Source organism: Ciconia boyciana, chromosome 8 (assembly GCF_034638445.1).
Source record: "Ciconia boyciana chromosome 8, ASM3463844v1, whole genome shotgun sequence".
NCBI lineage: Eukaryota > Metazoa > Chordata > Aves > Ciconiiformes > Ciconiidae > Ciconia > Ciconia boyciana.
The window spans coordinates 28,473,163-28,496,037 of NC_132941.1; the positions used below are offsets into that span (position 1 = coordinate 28,473,163).

The following is a 22,875-nucleotide window of genomic DNA, read 5'->3' on the forward strand; positions in this document are numbered from 1 at the left end:
GGGAATAAGGCATTAGTATGATTTCCAAAATTCACCAGCCTGAGACACACACAAGCTGAAGACAGAGCTGTGACCTGCCAGTCACTGGTCAAGTTTAATTTTGACAGAAATCACATTAACCATATGCCACCTCCTCCTAAAGAAAGCACCCTCCAGACTGCTCTGATCAGCTGTTCCCCACTTTCCTGGGATAAGGAGGATATTTTCAGTTTAATTAGGAGCATGTTCTTCTCTCTCCCCCACAAACTAAGTTTTCTTCTCAATTCCTAGTGTATAGGAACTGTTCTCATTCTTGCAAGCTTATAAAGGACAGTAAGCTGCCCTTGGGAATGCAACCTGGCTGCAAGCTATTATCAAGTCATCCTCAGGGCTTTGGTTTTATTATTTTAATAAGTGCAGCCTTCCATCACTATAACCCATTTTAGACTATAGCAATGCCTTTGCCAACATCCTCTGTACCAGCAGTGCACTCAAAAAGACCCCCAAAAACAAAATCTATCTGGATGGAGCCCCCTGACTTAAAGGCGTAAACCATGAGCAGCTCTGCCACTGGAAACCACAGCCATGCAGATGAAGCTCATTTTTTGGAGGAAATCAGATAATTCAGCTCTCTGCTCTGTTCTCCATCCACCCCAACCCTTTCATCCTGCCCGGTTGCCCAATAGCATTTAAAACACATAACGCTACCTCAAGCATGGTTTAGGTCAATTATTACACAGCACAAACATCACCGTTATCCCTATTGTACAGAATCGGGCCTTGAGGATAAGTTAGAAACCCAGAAATTTACAGGTTTTCGTGAAATTTACAGCCGGTGGCTTCACATAAACCACGGGGCCTGAACAAAGGCAAAGCCCGACAGCGAAGCGGCAGGAAGAAAGGCAGAAACAAAACAACGGTGCCTGAAAAGGGCTGTCCTCCATCACAAACAAAACCCGGCGGGTGGCCGGAGCCGGCTCCGAGGGGCGAGGCGCACACAAGGGCCTGGCGCGGAGCTCGACACTCTCACAGGGGGCCAGGCTGGGCCGGGCCGGGGGGTCCCTCACGGCCCGTGAGCCGGGCCGCTGACCCTCGCCCTCCCCAGCCAGCTACGGAGAGAGATTTTTTTTACGTACGTATCTAACCGCCGCCTCCGGGGATGCCCCGGGGGGCACACACGTCCCCGCAGGGGGCGGCCACACCGCCATTTTGTCCCCGGGGGTCCGGCGGGGGCACGAAACGCGGGGTGAAGGGGCGCCCCCTCCCCTGCCTCCCTTCCCCCACCGGCACGCAGGGTGCACGCGACCACCCCCTCCTGCCCGCGTGCGCCTTCCTCCTCCCCTCCCCCAGCGCACCCCTACCCCGCACAGCGGAGTTCTGGCCCAGCCCCATCGCTCCCGCTCCGACGCCGTAAAGGGCACGCGCAGCTCCGCGCCCCACCGCGCATGCGCCACCAACCGCCCTCCTGCAAGATGGCGGCCAAGCCCGCCTCTTAAAGGCCTCCTGGTGAAGAAAAGGGGCTCTCAGGGTGGGGCTGCCGCTGGCGTGGGTGGCTATAGCGAGTGCTGAATCGCATCGCCGAGAAGGTACAGGACCCTCCCTGAGGGTAAAGTGGGCTCTGAGGCCTGCAGAGGCCTCTGTAAGTGTAAAATGGGTGGTGGGTGTCATTGTGTGTCCTGAGGAGGCGCTGGCTTGGCGTGGCCTTGCGGTTGTCCTCTGCTGGTGATTGTATCCAGAGCCTTGAGTTACTAGGACTCTGCAGACTGCTTAACATGTACTGTTGTATGAGCCCTCTCCTGTGTAGTTGTGGAGAGATGAACTAAAGAGTGATATCTGAGTGACAGCTGCCTTAAACCTTACAAGCTCGGGTATTGACATGAGAATTACTAGTCTTTACTTAAAAAAAGCATTATGGGAGTCCTGTAACTGATTAAGGACTTGCTACTCAGGGACCTACTCAACGGCCTTTTCAACTCGCACACCTCTCCTGTTCCTTTCATACAGCATTGTGAATGTGACGTCTGGCTTTTACCGATACGCAGGTGCTGTAACTCTGAAACTCCACACGGTTAGTTTCCTCTTCATATCTCGGTGTGCCTGCGAAGGACGTGACCTTCAAACACCTTTTGTTCTTTGAACACAAGCAGCCTAATAGTACTTTAGTTTCCCAGTCATCCACAGAATTCCCAGGGGGAGAGGACAAGATCAAAACAAAGCCCACTCACAAAATGCAGTAAATTTTAAGTGCCGGTACAAAGACAGCAAATCTTTTTAGGTGTCACAGACGCGGCCCTGGGGCGGGGTGCGCACCGCCGGCCGCCAGGGGGCAGCAGCGCCACCGCTGTCCCCACGGACTGCACTTCCCGGCGCGCCCCGCGAGCGGCCCGGGGCTGCGCAGGAGCAGGCGGACACAAAGGGCCCGGCGAGCGCGCGCCCCGCCCCACGCCCCCCTTCACCCCCTGCCTCCGCGGCGCGCGCGGATGCCGTTACCCGTCCGCTCCGCCCCCCCCCCGGCCGCGCTCCCCGCCGCCGCCGCTGCTGCCGCCGCCGCCCGCCCCGCGCTCCCATGGCGCTGAAGCGGATACAGAAAGTGAGTGGGGCCGAGCCGCGGGAGGGGGGCGGGAAGGGCCCTCCGCCCCGCTGCTGCCCGGGGGTGACGGCGGGCCGGGCCGCGGCTCAGCGGGAGGCGTCGCGGAAGCCGTTGTCCTGCGTTGTCTCCGCCTGGGGCTCGTCCTTCCATCGTCCGTCGCCCGAGTCGTGCCCCTGCTGCCCTCCCCCGACTGCCGGAGCCGGTCCCGCGGGGTCGCCTCGGGGCGGAGGGCCCGAGCCCGGTGCGGGGCGCGGCTGTCCTGGTCGGAGCGGGCGTGAGGTGGAGAAGGGGCGGCTCCTGTCGGTCTCCTTGCGGTTTCGGGACTCTTCACCTTCTTGAAGCACACACCACCCCCACCCCCCCACCCCCAGTCCGTGTTTTAAACTGTCGTTAATAAACCATCTGAGGCGTTTCCCGAGGGTACGGCCGTGTGGTTGTGAAGTAGTGGGTGAAAGGCGACGCTGTGTTAACGGGTTACCTTTAGTAGAGGTGTAAGTAAAATATCTGTTAAATATCTGTTGCCAAAATACCGCGCTCCTGTTGTGCACAGCTTGATGAGCTCTGTGCGCAGGTTTTTTTCCACATTGGGAAGTGCTGTCAGCCCAGTACTTGATATGACCTTTGAATGTATCCCAGTTGTAGAGGTTTTGGATACTATTTGTAAATGGCCAGGTTTTAGTTGTGGAGTAAACTTCTAGATTCCTCTTGTTTGGCAAGACCTAACTGGTCATTGTACAGTACAGACAAAAAAACCTGTTATGGATGGTAAACACAGAAGTTTTGTTAAACGGTAGCGCATTGGCCGTGTTACGGAATACACGGTATTTTGTTGCTGTTGATGCGCCATGTTTAGTCAGTGTTTGTGCCATCCTAGTTTAGTGACTGTGATGTAATTTCTTGTTTTGGATTCCCTTTGCTATCAGAAAATTTTGGTATTACAGAAATAGAATTCTATAATGATCCTGCAGCAAGCAGGTTTGGGATACCCTACAATAGATACAAAGTTATTTGGATGGATTTCTACCAAAAGTCACTAGTTAGGTCTCATGCTACAAATCTTATTATGCCTTTACAGGTAATTAGGGGAGACTTTTGTTACTTCATATCATGTATTTGTTATGAATGTTGCATTTGAACATTACATAAAAATATTAATAAATTACTACAGTGATTTTTCTCTAGCAATAACTCTGTTATGCTTCTACATATTATGGGAATGCTTTCCTTTTTCTTGGCTCTTTAATTTCCCACCTTTTCTTTAATATCTCCTTACCCTCGTGTTTATAAGAAAAGAGTTGTTCTGAATACCTTCTCTTTCCTCTTCTTGTTCAGTTTCTTTCTGCTAACTTGAACAGACAAAGAGAAAGTGGAAAGTTTGGTAGTCTTCTGGTATTTTTGAGATGCAGTGGTAGTTGTGGTCTTCCAAATGAGGTTAGAATAGGGTTGTTCTCCATATTTTTCTCTTATCGTGTTCCCTCCGTGATGTTTCTTTCTGCTTTAGAGACTTCCATGTGTATATTGGAAAGACACAACTTTCTTTAGTGTGGCATTTAAAAACTTCATGTTCAATAGATGCTAAATTTATGGGTAGACTGTATATGAAAGAGTATCTTCCATCCTGTTAGCCCCGCTAGATTCTGTTTCTACTCTTTGAAAATGAAGAAATGCTTACTAGGATACTGACTTCAAGGTAGTACCAGATTTCCTGATTATGCAATAACTTCTGTCTGAAACATGAAGAGATGTTGGGGAAGGAGCTACCAGAAGAGGTTAGATTCAGAACTGGTTGCCTCTTGCTTCTGGTTTGCAGCAGAAATTACTATTACTGGTTTTCTTTTTTCATTAACTACCCTCATCACTATCTGCTGCCTTTCCAGGGTAAGAAAAAAATACTAATAGAGGGGTTTGGCTAAGAGCCTGCCTCCACAGCAGTAGAAGAGAAAAGTGGCAAGGAATAGGATTGGTTCAAATGGAAAGTTAAAATGAAGGGGGAAAGTCTGAAAAGACAAACTGTCTTGATGTCAGTGTAATATGTAGAGCTTTCCTGAAAATTATGAAATGTACTTGTATGATGGTGTGTTTATCCCATCTAAGTTCCTGATGTTTCAGGCTGGCTGTAAAGGTTGATAGCTATGTTTTATCTCAAGGGTAGGAAAGGATAAGATCTGGAGTAGAGGAAATGCTGTAAGGACTTCATAGTTTCAGAAAATGCCTAGAGGAACTCTTTTAGAGAACAAAGCGCTGTCAGAAAACACAATGGTATTACTTGGGAGCTTGTCAGTCTAGACATACTGTCTGAAGTTAAGCTTGGGTGGTTTTAGGGTGGTTCAGAATTGTACTTTAACACAGCTAAAGGATTTTGATGGTACGCTTGAGTGTTTGTTCACAATAATTTTGGTAATATGTGTGTCCAGGATGATAGTGCCTGTAGAGGAAGCAAAGCTGTAATATGTAGAAATGTTAGCAAGCATTTTTTGTCTCATACCGGTTGGGACTCCAGTTTCTAAACAGTATTGCCATTGTGATATGTGTGGTTTCATCCCATCTTTCATGGATCTGCCTTGAGGGACTGCTCGAAGGAGGACAGCCTGCAGACTTCAAGACTATACACTAATAACGGAAAGATGTATTGTACTTAGGAGCTTTCTTAAAATACGAGCAACTGAATAACAAACAAACAAGCTGATCATTGCACATGAAAGTGTATCAGCTTAGTGCTAAGGGTGGAAGAGCAGTGAGGACATAAAGCCCTGTGGTGTAAGCACAGCCATCAGTGCCACCTGCATGACAAATTCATCTCTGAGTTCTTGGAAGGATGGGGGATTCTTATTCCTCTTAAGCTGAGGAGCTTGTATTAGTTTACCTTGTCAGTGCTTTACTCTGCCATAGCATGAAAGAGGGGCAGTATATTTCTACACTGTCAAAAACTTTAGGCTGCTCTCTGTGTGAGGTGTAAATGTTCCTTGGGGCTGGAGTTGCTTCTCTGTAGTCTGTGACGCACCAATGAAAGAATAACCCACATTTTTGTGGGCATTGTAAATTCCAAATGTGGCAAATTGTGAAAACAAAACAAATAGTGTAAGTTTCAATTGGGAAGGGATATTCTGCAAAGAAGCCTTTATTGTTACTGCCTCTGGAAATCAAGACACCATAGCTTTTGTGCAAGGTAGGACAGACTGACAGGTTATATAAGTTAGTGTATAGGTCAGTTCTGCCCATCTGCCCTGTGCAGGACCATTTTTCTGAGATTCCTGTTCTGAATCTTTTGTTTACATATCTAATTGCGAGTTTGCTGTCCTGTCAGTTCAGTATTACAGTTGAGGAGATTGTTTTCATCATAAATCCTATACTTCTGGGTGCTCCTCTAGTGTTAATGAGGGGTTGATGTTGTGCTTGTTAATGACTCAGGCTATTTTGAAATACGTACAAAACCAGTATTTACTTGTGTTATACTTTTGTTTTACTTGTTAAAAATGGATTTAGAAGAGATTTTGAAACCAGTGACAAACTATTTTGACACATTTGAAAACTGGTTTAAAATAGCTGTTGTTTTTTATCTTGTTGGTGCATAGTGCTTGATTTGTTTTTCTCCCACAACTCAGTAAGAATAGAAGCATTCAAACATTTAGATATGTCAATGAACTAGATGTCTGTTTCAGTATGTGTTTTGTGTATGCGTAGACTAACAGGACATACTGACTTGAATATTTATGTTGAAAATAACTGTTACTGTAAATTGACTCAAGTAAATAAAATTTTATCAATATTTGTGGTTTAGATTTTAACTTTAAACTGTTGAGTCATATGCTTCCTTTGGATGGTAATAAACATACTAAGGAAATTTATTTTTTGGATCCGTAATATAAAATGTTTTAATTAGCTTTCAAAACATCAGCTGTGGTATCACAGCATTATTTTTTGCATTAAAACAATTTATAAAAATAGAATATATGCTTCATTACTAAGACTTACCTTTATATCCAGAAATGTTATGATAAATATTTGCTTTACATTTACCAAGTTTATGAAGAACAGAGAATCTTTTAACTAGTCTAAGTATGATCACCGGGGTTTTTTTGGACAGACGGCTCCAAACAGCATTAGTATAATAGCAGCAGCGTATGCATGGAGTTGGTAGGAAGTGAGTCTGTAGTCTACAGTGCATTTTGTGCAAGAAATGAAGAGCATAGCTGGCAAATATAAAAACCTATATTTTAAATAACAGTGTGGAAAAAGGCTCTGGTTGTGGTTTTGTGACGCTTAGAGAATTAAAATAGCTTTTAGTGATGCAGTTTATTTTGGTGTTCTGATATTCTGCAGTCTCTTTTTCCAACTACTTTTTTTTTTAACCGGAAAAAATGAGACATTTTTAGGGCTTTTTTTGTTACTACTCATGCTCATAGCCATTGAGTGTCCCTGAGTACTACACTAAGAATATTTATCTCCTTGTTATCAAAGTATCCTTTACAGTCTTGTTCCAGTAGCTGTTTAGGAGAGAAGCCTGACTGCTAATGCAGCATGTAACTGTTAAACTGGCCTTCCAGTCTCCACCAGCTTTATACTTTTATGAAATACATCCTGTCTTATACTTTGTCAAAGAGCACTACACTGCACATTCAGAAATATTTCCAGCATTTATAGCTTACCATAACGTGTTTTCTCCATCTGTTAAACTTGTCTTTAAAATTTTTGTCTCATGCTGCCCACAGAGCTATTTATTCTCTAGTGTGTGTGGTGCAATGAAAAGTGATAATATGGAGGCTTTGCTGTGTCCATCTCTAGTAACTGTTGTTTCGCATTTGTAGCATTACGCTAATATTCCTTTATTAGCCACACCTGGTTATGGATCCCGTTTACTTTTGTGCTGTGCTGCTGTTCTGTAGTTACAAATAGGAGAAATAATTTACTGTTGCAACCAGTTAGAGTCATAGAATTAACAGTGTTCTATTCTACTCTGTAATATTTCCTATGTTTGAGAGGATTAGAAGATTTATTCCTACCACTGTCCTCAGCTTAGCTGTTTTCTCTGTACAAGTTTATCCTGGCTGTATTGGGATAGTGTGGCATGTGGTGGAACTCTTGATAGATGCTTTTATGCTGTGACATTCACCAGTATTTGAAATAACTGATACTTCTGTTTGCATGTCTTGCAGACAAAATTTTGGTTTTGTGTATTCTCATAAAAGATGTTGCACTGGTGTACACTGTAATATGTAGTGTTGACTTTCTCTTTTGAAACTGAATCTGCACTGCTTTGAGTTATAGATCCTGTTTATTAGCCTACGTACATCGAAGTCTTGCACCAGCATTTTCTATACCAGTAACTAAAAATATCGGTGTAGGCAAGGCCTTGAAGTAACCAGACCTGCATCATGCAGCTACATAGTGATAATCCATAAAATGCGGACAAAACTGCTGGAACCCATTAACTTAAAATTACAGGGAAATATTTAGTGTTAACTGTGCAATGCCTTACATGCAGTTCTCTTGCACTTCCTGATGAGGTTTCAGCACATTGTGCTTTGTAACTCTTCAGCCTTGTCTCTTGACACAGCAAGGTTTTGGGCTTCTTGGAAGAGCGTCTTTGCTGCTTTGTATAGAGACTTCTTGTATTCAACATCTCATTCTTTTGTGAATATGTAAAGTCATGAAGCAGTTTTTCTACACGTACTTACTCTAGAGAATCATCACAACTGTTTTGCAGTGTTCAGCTCTGGACACCGGCAAGTCAGTCTGACTTATGGGGGACATTCTGACTATCTCCTTGCACCATTTCAAAAGATGTAGGAAAGCTTGAAGCCTAAATCTTACAGCTCTCCAGATAATTTTGCTTTGAATATGAAGCTTAAACCGCATAATTAACAGTATAAAGCTGAATAGTTCTTTGTTTTTATCACAGCTTGATCTGAGCCTCTATATGTAAAGGCTCAAACAGTTAAATACTATCAAACTCAATTTACAAAGTTTGATTGTGTTACCATTTGTATTTTTAAACCATATTAACTTCAATACATTATTTCTTATGATTGGAAAATACAACTTGAATTTGCTCTATCAGGATTTTGGAGTTTGATCTGGCTTTATGTTTCCGACCTGCAGAAGCTCTCTGAATGTATCCATGAACATTGCTCTCATTTAGTGAAGTTGGCTGGAGAGAGCCTTTTCTTCATCATTGTTAGGGAAATATTAATAATGGGAGTTCATGGTTCTGGGTCTCATCAACATATGATTAAAAACATGTTGTTTTTATCATGGACAAATTTCAGTGCCTTTAGCCTGAAGAAATTGAAAGTGTATACCTGAGGAGCCTTCCCCAATTCCTACCGATTATGAAGTGCATGTGTACATATGAATGAAAACCAATTTGTGTGGTTTTGGGGTATGTAAAGATCTTGAAGAAAGCATCTAACAAATGAGTACTGTTACAGACTTGCAACTCCAAAATTAAGTGCTTGCCTAGCAATTCGCATATGCATAAAGGAATGTTTGCATATATTTTAGAGACTGTCTGAAGACTTAAGCTACATATTTCTCCTGTCATTGCCTTTAATTTAGTAGTAAGCCATGACTGCTATAAAACATGTGATTTCTAGGCTTTGAGTTCTCTGTTTTGGCTAACAGTCTTGTGTAGCTGGCTCTTTTTTAGTGGGTGTACAAGACAATCTCTTGTTGGGTTAGATCTTGAGTTGCAAATTAGAGTAGACAGTTGCTGTAACTGCTCTGCTGCTGGTAATGCCTGTTACAACTCTCGTGACTCCTGGAAATGTGAGACTTGTTGACTCCCTCTGTGTACTGGCAAGGACTTGGATTTGCATAGGTTACTGGTTCTCTGTATCAGTCCCTTAGTGAAATTTGAATCCTCCGATTAAAAAGGGAACTGCACTTGTAAAGGGTTTTGCTATTGCCTTTATTAGTCCAAGTCTAGCCTGGAGTGTTGTTTCTGGACCAGCATACAATTTCACCAACAAAATAACTTTGAGGGCAGACAAGTAACACCAGTTGGCAACCTGAGATATTTCAGTATATATCAAAGAACTGTCTCTTTTATTTTAAATTGCAAAGATTGTGAGGAGGACTTCAGAGCAAGTAGTAATATTACTACTCTATTACCTGGTTGAAGATATGTTGCAATGCCTTTCTTTGAATTCAGGGCCAAGAGTGTACCTGTAAGAAGTGTGCCTGAATTGAGGTGCCAGGTCCATGGTAAATTCGGTCTCTCAAAGAGAGAACTGTGTGAGCTGAAATGTTTACTGGCTGTTGTAAATGGGTAAATATATCACAGCAGTTGAAGTGCAGAGTTTCAACCCTTCAAATTGTACGTAAGGTCTGATCATGCTATGTACACAAATTCTACACTTGAGTTAACCTTAGTTCCAGTTTAAACCTTGATTTTGGAAGTAGTTGTCTCGATGAATGATTTTTGGGTAGAAATGTTTTCACTGTTACTCCTTACACTAAAATCAAGGAGGTATTTTCAGAGCTGCTTATGTCTATTGTTGACTTAAATATGTATGTTTTGAGTAATTAGTTGACTGACTTACGAACAGTGGCTTAGCACACATCTTTTGGCTTATTTCAATGGAAGTATTTACACATAATTGTTAAACTTATCGCAGCACAGTTTCCATCAGCTTACAATTGGAAAAAGTTGTTTGTTATTACTACAGTAAAACTTCAGACATCAAAAGTGGTATATTAAATCAAACAAGGAAAATGAACCAACATTAACGCCTGGCTTGTTTTGCATTTGATGTAGTGATGATAAATCAGATGAAAAGCTGAGCTGGTTTTGTGTAATTAAATAACATTTTAAAATCATTTGGGACCGTGTGGACTTCTATAAGAGAAATAAATCAGTTGACCTGCAAAAGCTTCTCTGAATGCTTCTCTTAAGTTTCAACTTTCTTGGGGTGTTTTTAGTAGTCATTTTGGGGAAAAAAACCATGCAGGGAATTAAATCAAGGTGTGTTAAATGAAGTGTAGAGCTAATATTTTTCCTTTGTTTTCTAGTTTGCTTAGGAACCTTTATGTTATCTTTATATATCATCTCTAGGCAGACTGCAAGCATTTTACGAGCTAGTTTAACTCAGCTAGTATACATAGATTAGGCCAATACAGGAAGCTTTTGTAAAATCAAAAGCTAAAGGAACAGTCAGATTAGCACATAAATTTCTAAATTAAGCAGTGAGTTTACAGAGAAATCAAGAAACCCTTCATTGTCTTCATTTTTTTTTTTCTGTCTCTACTTCAGTATGTCCAGCCTATTATGAACTTGGCTATAACTCTTAAATATTTTCAGATATTAATTTATAGCACAATGTTGTCTTTAGCTGCAGACCTATGTGGCAAAAGCCCTGCTTTCAATGTCAATGGGCATTTCAAGTGTTGATTTCTTTAAAAATACCACAGGTCTATTTAATAAAATCTGTTTACATTCTCACTTTTGAAGTGATGCTGTTGAGTGGTGTGTATTTTCATGTAGGTGTCTTTCAAATATTTGTGTGTTTCTTACAGGAACTAAGTGATCTGCAGCGAGACCCCCCAGCCCACTGTTCTGCTGGACCTGTTGGAGATGACTGTAAGCTCTTCATAGTACATTGTCACAGTTGACCTTTTTCGGTTAAGAAAAAGCTTGTAAAATCTCTAATTGTTGTATCTTTTTTACTTTCAGTGTTTCACTGGCAAGCAACAATTATGGGACCTGTAAGTATATAATTCATGCCCTTTAGAAAGTAGACCTTGTTTCCCTTTTTGTTATGGAAGGATTCATTTGGGTTTCTGTAAACATGTCAGTCAAATTCAGCTGTGCTGTGTGCAGATTAAAGATTGAGGGTGGTATTGTTGTTCTTAGTAGTCTGGTACTAATTTCTTTCTCAAACTGTTCAAAAATCTGTCCTCTTCATGAAGTTAGGGGTGCTTAATCAGTTAGCTGCAATGTTTGAATTGGTGATGTGGGCTGCAAAGTGAAAAGCTTCCTTTTCAAAGATGATCATTTCAGTTCTGGAAGATTCATCCATCTGAAAGGAGGAAGAGTGGCTGTAATTGAATGTTGAAGTTGGTAACTGTAAAGAAGAGTGATGTTGCACAGGGTGATTTTGGGGCTTTTGGGTAGAGCTTATTTGATGGCTGTGATGTGGCTCTGGCAAAAACAGATGGCTTTTGCAAAGTGTAGACCAGCAATTGTGGGTACTTTGGTTTCAGTGTGAGAAAGGCCTGCTTTCCTTGGGTTGAGGGAGATCTCTAAACACCCCATCTATGACTCTTGTCAAAGAAATGACATAAGAAAGGACAATAAAGCTTAAGAATAGAAAGTTTTAAAGGAAAACTTGAAAAAGGTTTCTGTATAAAGAATAAAGAACAACATGACCTGAGGGAATGGTCAGTTATTAATATCATGGTAAGGAGTTTGTATTCCTAGTGGTTTTGTTTTGGACTTACTAATTTGGAAAGAAGAGTTTCTGGTTCAGATGATGAGCTGAACCACTGTGTGAGTTGAAATTTTGAGACAATACTTAGTTCATTAAGATGCAGCATCACACAGTGGAGAAAAGTGGAATTGTGACTGCTTTGAGGCTATTTCTGCATTTTCAGCACAGCTGCTCTGAAGCAGTGAAAGATCAGTTACTAATTTGCCAGTGGCATGCTGGAGTCTGTTGTCCAACTTGTCAATGGCCCAGTAGCAACTGAAATGATTGTGGCAAGTTTTTCTGTAGGATACTAACACTTTTGCCGTTTTTCTTTAACAACTGTGTTCTTTCACGTACAAAGTCATTCTGACCCTTGCCCTTCTGCACTGCTTAGAGGTGAATGGCAAAACAGCAAAGAAGTCAAGGGTTAACAAAAGCTTATGTGCTGATTACCACCAATAATGTCTCTGTCCTGAACGACTCTGAGTCTGGGAAATACTCTGATGAGTAAGGGAAATACTAGCACATGAATCCCAACTTAAATTCCTTTTTTTTTTTATTTTCTTCGAGCTTGCAATTCACCTTCCATATTCTGTAGTGGGAAATACTCTTTTCTTTGCTTCAGGTTCCTCAGATTTCACTAGTTAAAGATAAGAATGAGCACCTCTTGCCAACCTTTCTCAGCCATATCTGCCAACAAGAAAATAACACAGTCAGCATGTTAATCCTTTGCCTCGATAACATAAGGAAATAGGGATGCACATCCTGTATGTTTCCTGATGGCCTGAGGGAGGCACAGGACTAAAGCTTACCTTCAGAATTCACTTCCTATGTGTGGAAGTAGGGTAACCTCTTCTCCTGTCTGTGAGCATCGTCAATTTGTTTTACATACCTTACTCAGAAAACATATCATGACTTCACTTTGCCTTCTGTCTGACACTGAACTTGTCTCATCTGCAGCTTATTTTAACTTTGACAAATCCATTTAGTATGCATGCAAGCGATCCTTTCAAACGTAATTGGAAGTACAGTGGCAATCTTTTCTGATGTTACCTAATGCTGACTTCTTAGCAATAGTATATATAACCTGCCTTATGTTGCAACACCGTCTGCATTTTGAGTGTGTAAGACGACATGTCTTAGTTGACCATTTGTGACTTTACCTCTTACATTCCTCTCTAAAACTGTAATTTTTGCTCATTTCCAAGGTAAACGTTTTATTTAAAAAACAGTCTCCTTTGCTTCTATAAGAAAACCCAAAAACTTGATCTTCTGCAACTTTGCTGAGATTGAGTTCCTATGTTGCTGTGTTAAACTTACCAAGTAATGAGGAAGGTTTTCTTTTCCTTCCCTTAATCAGAAATGGCAGCACTACTGTCTATCATTTAGCATTGAGACTTTTCCCCTCACTTTCCTATTTAATAAAATGAAAGATTTCCTCAACAGATGACTGCAACAAAGTTATTTCTATCTATTACTGTGTGCAACCTGGACATAAACCTGTGCACATGTTCTCTAACAAAATGCATGTTCACAGATTTGTACAGGTCACAAAGATGTTGTGTGTTTTTAAAACTCCCTGATGTCATCATGATCAACTGAATTATGTTGGAAAATCCTACTCTTTGCATCTGCAAAGAGAAACCACTTCTTAAGGTAAGTATATTTGTGGCTTAAGGATGGAGGAGGATCAGAGCAGCTGTGGTGTTGCATGGAGACAGGATGTGGAATACCTGCTCTGGGTTTTGGATTCCCCTTGGTGCGGTGGAGCTGATGGATCAGCAGTTTTGTTGCTCCACCAGTCAAACACTGCTACCTCCCATTCTCTCCCCAGGAAGTGCAGCACTCAGTGTAGTAGCCATGGTTGGCTCTACTCTAGCTCTGCAGGCCAGTGGGAGGGTTCAATTCCCTCTGTGCTTTCCCAGTACACAGCCCATAGTGGGCTGTGACCCATAGCATGGGCTGTGTACTGGGGAAAACATGGATTTTCTAAGATACTCATAGCTTTGGGATGTTATCTGCATTCAGAAGGGAAGCTCCAAAATAACTGAAATGTGTTAATATGTTTTGTTTGGTTTTTTTTTTTCTGCAGCCTGATAGTGCATATCAAGGGGGAGTATTTTTTCTCACAGTACACTTTCCAACAGACTATCCTTTCAAACCACCAAAGGTAAGTCCTTTCTCTCAAAACTCATGCAATTTTTGGTCAAAGCTTTGTTTCTGTGTCTTAGTTCTTTGAGGCTTAATTTTGGAAGTTAAAACCAGAAAGGTCAGCAATAGGATACATGTTCATAGTGGATGAACAGATAAGACTGTACAATAGATTTTGTTGGCAGATCTAGTATGACTGGAACTGAAGGGACAATGTTAAGGGTTCCAAATGTAATAAACAGAATTTGATGTTACTTGTTTTTTATTTATTTTTTTATTCCAGATTGCTTTTACAACAAAAATATACCACCCAAACATAAACAGTAATGGGAGTATTTGTCTTGATATCCTGAGATCGCAATGGTCACCAGCTCTGACTGTATCTAAAGGTAAACTCACAGATTTGCTAATGGATTTATGAAATTGCATACACTGCCATGGTGCTTTTTTGTGTATTACTGCACTGTCTAAGGGTGGCAGTGGGAACTCATTTATCCTGCATGTTACAGAAGGGCAAATTCCATTGGAATTCCTGTTATGATCCAAGATCTTGCACAGTTTATTTGGAGTGTCACATTACATAAAATATTATGTGCATGGTAAGAAATATACTAAAACAAGTTGAGTAAGATAACAAATGTCCAATTAGCCTGAAATGCAGCTTCTGTATTATAGCTGACTGTGCATGCAGAACTGAGGAGAAACTGGTGAAGAGAGCTTCAAAATCAAATTAATTTGGGTGTAAATGGAAAACCCTGATACTGATGTGTGTGGGCTTACCTGATTGCTTATTGCTGGCTCTTTGGGTTGCTGGAGCATCCTTGTGTGGGCTAAGATCTTAATTACACTTTATTTTAAAAAGAGATAATTGTTCTGGTTTGCATTCCTCTGTAAGGTGAATATTTTAAAATGTAGCTGCTTTCAAAGTCATCAGTAAAATATTTATTAAATATTCTAGTCCCATAGTTAAACTTTCTCAAGTTGAACACTGTAGACTTTTGGAACACTGAGGTTAGAGTTAAGCAGTTCTTTTGTTGTATGCATTTTGTGTCACTTCAAAAGCTGCTTAAAATATGGGTGCTATAATTGTTTTTTCTCACCCATCTTCAAAATGCTTAGGCACACTCTTAGTTATATTGCAGAAAGTTCTCATGTGACTCAAAAGGTTAAACAGTATCACATCTTGCTTATGTGCTTGAGAGCCCTCTAAACCATGTGTCTTTTTAGAACAGTGTCATTACATTTGATGCACAAGCAAAGAAAAAATTGTTACTCGTTGTCCAATGGAAATTGCTCTATGCAAGTGCAATTGCTATACGTCCTTGGAAAAGCAGCTTCTGGCCATGTGTAACAACCTTGTGAAGTAATCTCACAAGCTAAATAAAATCTAAGTTTAATGCTGTTTCCTGATGTAGTTGCTGAAGACATTAATTACTATTGTGTGTAGTTGGTATTAACTTTCCACAGAAATTGGTTGATTTTTTTATTGCTGAGAAAAAAATTGTCTTATTTCTAGTTATTTAAAGGTATTTAGCAGATGAGAGTTGGCACTTATGTCATGTTTAATAGCTGACATTTACAACTGAAAACTTTTTTAAAGTTTTTAAAATCTTCAGTGCTTTTCTGTGTCTTTACTTGTTGAGTGTTCCTTCAGTTATAAAGAGGAGCAGTCTGCTGGTCTTTTGTGTTCTGATTTGACGTGCTTTTAACGTGCTTGCACATTATATATTTCATAAACTGGAAATTAGCTCAGTGGCTCATGGAAGTTTCTCCTTTATAGTTCTTGTTTTCCTGAATCAAAGGATTACAACATACTGATAGCACTTCTGATTGGTGTGACCAAGTATTCTAACCTGATTTTCTAATATTACTGGTGTATTTGGCACTTAATGAAATATGTTGGTATGAAGTGGTCGAATTTGCTACAGCTGAAAATAGGTGTTAGTCCAGGCTCTTTTGTAACAAGACAAAGCAAGGAAAAAAATCCTATTCTACAGCAGATTCTCACTGTAGCATCAAAATCCCTTTCACTACATGTTTAGAATTGTTTAACTGTGTACTCTTGTATTCATATTAGTTCTGAGTATAAAAACAGAAATTTCCTGAAAAGTATGGACTGAAAAAATTAGAGAAATCAAATATCCTTGGTTCAATACCAGGAAATGAATATGGAATTATAAGTGAATACCTGCATATAATACTGATGAAGTATTTTCCCAAAATGGAAGTCACACTTCTATCAAATTAAGTGAAATATTCATATGAAGGAGAGAATAACTGTCAGCACAGAAGTGGAGAAGGATATGCACAAATAGAGTATTGTATGGCAGTGTAATATTAACAATATTAATTATCTTAGATAATTGTAGATGAAAGAGCTTAGTTTGATCAAATATTTATAAGTAACTATGTAGTCTGTAATTTGTTTAATGTTCATAGGTTAAAACATGGGAGAGAGATCATTACAAAAGGTACAGGTCCATGAGTTGCAAGTTCTCTAGGCTAGTATCAGGAGGTGTTTACTTAGGACCTGGAACAGTGATGCCGTATAAACATTTCTGAGCAGAACTGCTATATGAAAGCTTAATACTACTATGCATTGTCTTTCCAATCTCCCTTCCACCACCCTCCTTCAGTGTACTGGAATATATTAAAGGATTATAGAAATAAAGCAAACTAACTTGTTTAATCTAGTGTCTCTTTTATTTAGTTTTATTGTCCATATGCTCCTTACTTTGTGATCCTAATCCAGATGATCCTTTAGTACCGGATATTGCACAGATCTACAAGTCAGACAAGGAAAAGTGAGTATAACATATACGTATTTGTGTGTGTGGTACTTGCAGATACTTATCTGCTATGCACCTTCTACCTTAACTTTTAAAGATACTAATTTCTTAGATTTCTACAGGGTTAGATTTTTAAATCTTGAAAATACTGATCAGTGGAATGGCAAGCAGGAAACTGTAGCCATACACAGCAGTTGGATACTTACTTTTTTTTTTGTAGTTAGTTGCATAAAACCTTCACACTTTGTGTTGTGTGTTTATATTCATTGCATGAAAAATCATTTCCCAAATATGATTTATTTGTTGCTACTGTGATCCTCTGGTTGTAAAACCTGTGCCTTTAGTAAGATGTTAGGTATGAACAACAAACGTGTTTTTGACCCAGTTTTGTAAATGTAGGATAGACTAATGTTCAGCTCTGTTTAGTGCTAAGAAACATTGTCACATTTATTGCGATTTGCAGCATCTTACAGAGAAAAAGAACCTCTTTTACTTTCTGGAACAGCTGTAGAACTTGCAGGAAGTTTCTGATCTTGGGTAGGTAACATGGACAGCACATAACCAAAGCGTTACATGCTTCTGGACCAAACCTGATTTTGATTTGAAGAGTTTTAACTCAAAAGTACTATACTGACTGAAACATCTATGCTGAGGTCTTACTTACAGTGCAGAACAACCTGGATTTCCCAAAGTTCGGTTTTAAGGCTTGCTGACTCCTTGTTGTACATCACTCCTAAGGAGGATTTTGAAATACTGTCTTATCACTACATATGTGGCTGAACCCTCCCAATAACAGATAACAGGATTTAGAGGTCACTTAGCAAGCCCAATGCTTGGTATAGCAGAGTTTCCTTCTAGAGCAGTACCTCTCCCAAGTGACTCTTTTTGCCACTGAAACTTTGAATAGTGAAATGTATGGATATCTAAGCAGTGATGCATTGATTTCTTAAGAGTGTTGCAGTTGTGGGTGGCAGGAAGCTCAGGCCCTTTATTCCACAGATTGGACTGCCTGACTTCCAAAGGGTTCCATGGGGAAATACTACCTGTGTGAGATTTTCCATCTTTGCTGCTTTCTGCTGATATATCAGCTACCTGCTTCTCCTGGGCTTACAAACTGTAAAAACTTTATGCATGGAAAAGGATCCAGGAAGGAAATATTTTGCTTACCACTGGGAGATTTTGTTGAACTCTGCTGCTATAGGTATTTGAGCACAATCCAGTCTACAGTCTATCAGCATGGCCTGAGTTGTCTCCTGTAACAGGGTTTTAGCACCTGTGGATTTTCTAGGTGTCTGTGGGATTGTCTGTGGGATTAAGAAAGACTGAAACACAAGATCAGTTTAGGATAGTAACAAGGAGTAGGAGCCTCTAAGGTTTTCCAAATACATCCAGTCCTAATTTGCCAAGAATGGAATAACCTTCCCCAAAATGAATGTCACAAATTTTCTGCTGGCCTTGACAATAAATGAAAAAGTCATAGCCATGCAGCACATTTATTGACAGCCTAACCACCGCTGTTTATCTGACTTCTTCTTCAAACTGCGGAAAAGGTTATGGATTTCGTTTGGGGCAGGCTTTTTATCCTTGGTACGTAAGCTGCTTTTTGGTAACCTTGCTGTTAACTATTTTAATTGTTAGACTCTTTGCTTCAGATTCTGTGGAATGTTTGTGATATCCAGAAGAATTTTCGACCTTTCTAGTTAACTGACTGAGAAATTGTTTGGTACCTATTTTTTAGTACTGAGCCATTGAAGACTTCTTGCAATGCATGCTAATGGCCTGTGGTTCATCACATATCACAGGTCCATGAAGATTTGAGTATTGCTTTTACCTTGAGGACTGGATAGAGGAGGAGTGATGTAGAAGTTACATGGAAGCCTATGGTCTAGTATTTTTCTCCCTAGAGTAAGAATTACTAAAATGGCCTTTTTCTGACAGTTCGATCTCTGATACAAGCAAATCGCATAACCCACTTGTGAAGTGCTTGAACTCTGTGGCTTGTACTGCAAAGCAGATAGTGTTGAAGCTGAGGATGTTGTGCCTCAGCTTTTGTCCATCCACTTACTTGATAGTGATCTCAGCTATTGTGCCTTCTGTTTTTGAAGGAAGTGAACAAGGGATATTTCTCAATCTCCAAAACTTGAAATTTAATCATTGCTGGAGAAAGTGAGAAAATGTGTAGTCTTGAATAAACTTTAATAGGGGATCAGCATAAGAAGATAAATTTTTTTAATCTCAGCTTGGATTTAGGAAATGAAAGATATGGCTGGTTACCCCTGAGCATTTATCTAGGGGTATTTTAATATAAGTAAAAATCCAAAGACTTGTATGGTAGCATATTCTTAAGAACAAAACCAGTTAGTACATGATTTGCTATACTGATCTTAAGAAATGGATTTAAAAACTTGTCACCATTTTCTCTGGAGGACCCGGAAGAAAGTGAATCTAGTCTGAAGACTGGAATGTAAGAAATGTGAGGACCAGAGGGAAAGTTATTGACTCTCTAAGGACATTTACCTTTGGGAGTGCTAGTCAGCTTCATATCAGAAGGAAAAGGCCCAAGACTTAACATCTAGTAAAAAATGCTTTTTCAGGAAATTTTCCTTTCATGTTCTGAAATGCAGAATGGAGAATAAAAAAATCACTGTGCCTTCTATCCCCACTCTTTCCAAAACCAGTTAATTATACTGAATTTTATGCAACTAAAATGTGTGAACTTGGTCAGACTGTTAATAGCATACACATTTAGGAATAATTGACAACAAATTCCTGTTAAGGTTCAAATAACGGAACCAGTTGTGAAATGCGAATTAAGTATGCACAATGATACGCGTTTTAATACAAACCTGTGAGATTGGTTTTAATACAAACCTGTGAGACTAAATAGCTTTGATAGGTAGCCTTAGAAACTGAAGGTACAGTGAGTGTATGTTTCTTGGCTTCTAAACTATTTTAACGTAATTTGAACCAATGCTAAGAGGTGGAAAGCTCAATAACATCTGTATTAAGTAAATATGTGGCCATTGTCAATGTATCACTAACAGCTCTTCACTGTAATGCCTTCTTTCTGCACGTACAGATACAACAGACATGCAAGAGAATGGACTCAGAAATATGCAATGTAAACTTGTGAAGACTTTTTCATATACCACACAGTACTGTAAATTCTAGGGGTTTTTTTTTCAAAATTAGGAGGAAATGGAGCACAGGTTACTGTTTCAATTTATCTTGATGCCCCTTGAATTTTTTTTCACCCATGTAAGTGTGTTTCTGGAGCAAGGGAGAACAAACTTCTGAAAATAACCTTATGACTGTGATAAGAATATTTATCCTCTTTGTATGCTTTGCAGAAGACATTTATTGCCGTTTTTAAGAGCTGGACATCTGCATCTTCAGACTATGAGATCCATAATGCAGTTGTAAAGCAACCAAATTATTTTTGCTGGAAAAAGTAGCTGTTTTTATGTGATGAATACTGTATGTGTGTCCTTAAAGTATGTTGTCCATTTCATAAGTGTGTTCAAATTTCATTTTGTTAGTTCACTTATATAATTTGTATTTTTTTTACTGTATAGACTAAATATTTTATTTACCATGTAAGTAATTTCATTTTAGACTTACTTGCTTGTGCACAGTATTGACAAGATACAACTGCTAGTAATGAAAATAATTGGAGTATCGCACCTGTTGGATATTCTAAAGACTGACTGCAGATTTCTTAAAACCTAAAATGATCTTTGCACTGTAATTCTTTGTATGCTGATTATGGAGAAACACTTGGTTTTGATTCTGTTGCATACTTGACTTAATTTTATTGCAATGTGAACTAATTGCACTGCTATGTAGAAAGATGTGTAACCGTTTTGTTGCTATTCACAAATGATTTTTTGACATGTGGGCAACATAACACTATCACAGACCTTTTACAAATCTAAATGTAGCCTTTTCCATATAAATAAAATGCATTTTCTACTACTTGTCTTGGCTTTTTTTTTAATCATGCATATCCTTAAAGTGCTTGTTCTAACATAAGAGAATAAAAATGTTAAGCGTGCATGTGTCTTGTAGACAAAAGGGAAAATAAAGCCATGCATCATGTACTACTTAGAACTGTGTTGCAATGAATTTTTATGCTAGCTTTAGCCTAATTTATTTAGCATGCTATGGCCATTGTTTTATATAGGATTTCAGCTAGTTTAATGACAGGTTACATCTATATTCGTTTGTGGAGGAAATACCACAAGTGTTTGAACATCAAACACTTCAGTTAAGGTGGTGTATTTGCAGTATCAGAATGTTACAGTAAACTTCTCACACTTGAAGCCAACTTCTCCATTAATTGGCACTTCAGTTGCTTCAGAATACGCATGTGGAAAACCAGTAGTGCTGGAGAGGGACAGTCTTTTCTTATGAAGTAGATTAAAAGCAGAAGACTTTTTATTTCCTACCATACATTCTTCTTGGGTATCTGAAAATAAGAATGCGTGACTAATGTTTTTCTCTGTACTTTGCACATGAAAGAACAGCGACTTACAGTTGGGAAATTTGTCATCATAAAATGCATTTTTAAGACTACAAAAATATTTGGGTTTTTTGCTGTAATGAATGCCAAACTGGAATTTGCGTTGTGGGTGGGAAGCGTGCACAGTAAGAGCTTTTATTCCTACCAATGGAATATTGTTATCTTCATGCTTGCTGACTTAACTGACCCCAATGGCATAAGTTGGTCAGGTATGGGAAAGTGTCACTTCTGTGCTACAGTTCTATCTATGATGTAATGATGACTTTTGAAACAAAAGCTTGATGGAGAGTGGCTCTATTTATCTTAAAATCCTTGTTCAGATTGTAAGCTGCATAAATGTGGGACTTTTTGTTATTGAGTGCTTCATTATACTTGAACTAGGACAATGTAGCTAGGAAGGCAAAGCCATTATTTATACTTACTGCTAAAATGGTGGTAGAAAACTTTGACTGTCAGAATGTGTTCCCAGAGCTTTTATTTTTTCTAGATCAGTAGTAATATGTTTGTACTAGAAGTTACTTAAATGTTTGCAATTATCTGTATTGAACTGTGTGAAATTGGAAGTTTGACTTGCATCTCAGAATACTCACTTTCTTTTGGTTTACTGATTTGTATTAGGGATGGATTGAAAACACTTGTACTTCAACTGGTAATTTTTCTGTTGTGTGCCATACATGCAGGATGACTGTGCATCACAGTGCAAGACCAGCAGGATGGTCAAAAAACCCAAGACCAACAAAAATGAGTAAGATGTTCTGCCTACAGCCTATTTATATACTAAAAAAATAATTCTCTCTTATGAACATGCTGCTTTAGGGGCATGAAAGTAAGTTAGTGATTCTCATGCTTCTCCTAGCATTTCAAAAGCAGAAAGTCTAAAATGCTATCAGAGATAAATACATTACTTCTTTCTTTCAAAGAGTTGGTCAGATTTCATCTACGGAGATAAAACATCTCCAGTACTATTAATGCTTTTTACTCCTGTAAGGTTACTCCATCCCGTGTTACTTACTATGATGGAGAAAAACTGCATCATCTCTGCATCCTTTTTTTCCTGCTCAGAGCTGCCCTGTCTCCTGTGTCAGGCACGCAGATACCATGCTTACTCTGCCTTTTACAGCTTGCTATTACGAGGAAAGCGGTGAAACTGTACTGTGAGTTTTCAGCCACAGCTCGTCACCGCCTGCGTAATTAGTTTCTGATCTCTCTGTTGCATATGCTGAGGCCTAAACTGTAATAAACGTGGAAGAAAACTACTGAGAAACTCGTTTGCCTCTCTTGCGGGCTCTGGCCTGTGTAACGGACCGTGGGCCCGTGACGGCGGCGCTGAGGGACCGGGACCGGGGCCGGGGCGTTTGACACCGCCGGGGGGAGACATCACCCGGGCCGGGGCGGGCGGCGCCGCGCCGCGGGGTCACCTTGCGCCCGGCCTCTCCC

General features: G+C 40.0%; 2 protein-coding genes across 10 annotated transcripts in view; one reads left to right on the plus strand and one right to left on the minus strand.

Moving 5' to 3' along the window:
• Positions 1 to 1,443, minus strand: part of CISD1 (CDGSH iron sulfur domain 1) — a 13,887-nt gene extending 12,444 nt beyond the window's left edge. The window contains exon 1 of the mRNA XM_072869470.1: positions 1,341 to 1,443. Within this exon, the coding sequence (XP_072725571.1) occupies positions 1,341 to 1,371 (31 nt within the window). The 5' untranslated portion in view covers positions 1,372 to 1,443. The remainder of the gene's footprint in view (positions 1 to 1,340) is intronic.
• Positions 1,431 to 22,701, plus strand: UBE2D1 (ubiquitin conjugating enzyme E2 D1). 9 transcript variants are annotated; one of them, XM_072869478.1, is made up of 9 exons: positions 1,442 to 1,565; positions 1,984 to 2,047; positions 11,084 to 11,147; positions 11,241 to 11,272; positions 13,514 to 13,632; positions 14,069 to 14,146; positions 14,411 to 14,516; positions 16,838 to 16,931; positions 22,119 to 22,695. In XM_072869478.1, exons 5-9 carry the CDS (start codon positions 13,582 to 13,584, stop codon positions 22,225 to 22,227), a joined length of 438 nt encoding a protein of 145 aa, XP_072725579.1. In that variant the 5' UTR covers positions 1,442 to 1,565; positions 1,984 to 2,047; positions 11,084 to 11,147; positions 11,241 to 11,272; positions 13,514 to 13,581; the 3' UTR covers positions 22,228 to 22,695. The 9 variants fall into 9 exon arrangements, with proteins under 9 accessions (XP_072725578.1, XP_072725581.1, XP_072725579.1 ...); XM_072869477.1 differs by lacking the exon at positions 1,984 to 2,047 and having other exon boundaries at positions 1,431 to 1,565; XM_072869476.1 differs by lacking the exons at positions 1,442 to 1,565; positions 1,984 to 2,047 and adding an exon at positions 2,526 to 2,569.
• Positions 22,702 to 22,875: the final 174 nt, after the last annotated feature.

Excerpts from the sequence above, each read along its gene's own strand:
- UBE2D1 (XM_072869471.1), top strand. The coding sequence starts at position 2,546 with ATGGCGCTGAAGCGGATACAGAAA. Across the intron at positions 2,570-11,083 it reads CGCTGAAGCGGATACAGAAA|GAACTAAGTGATCTGCAGCG; the intron begins GTGAGTGGGGCC and ends TGTTTCTTACAG. Across the intron at positions 14,147-14,410 it reads ATCCTTTCAAACCACCAAAG|ATTGCTTTTACAACAAAAAT; the intron begins GTAAGTCCTTTC and ends TTTTTATTCCAG.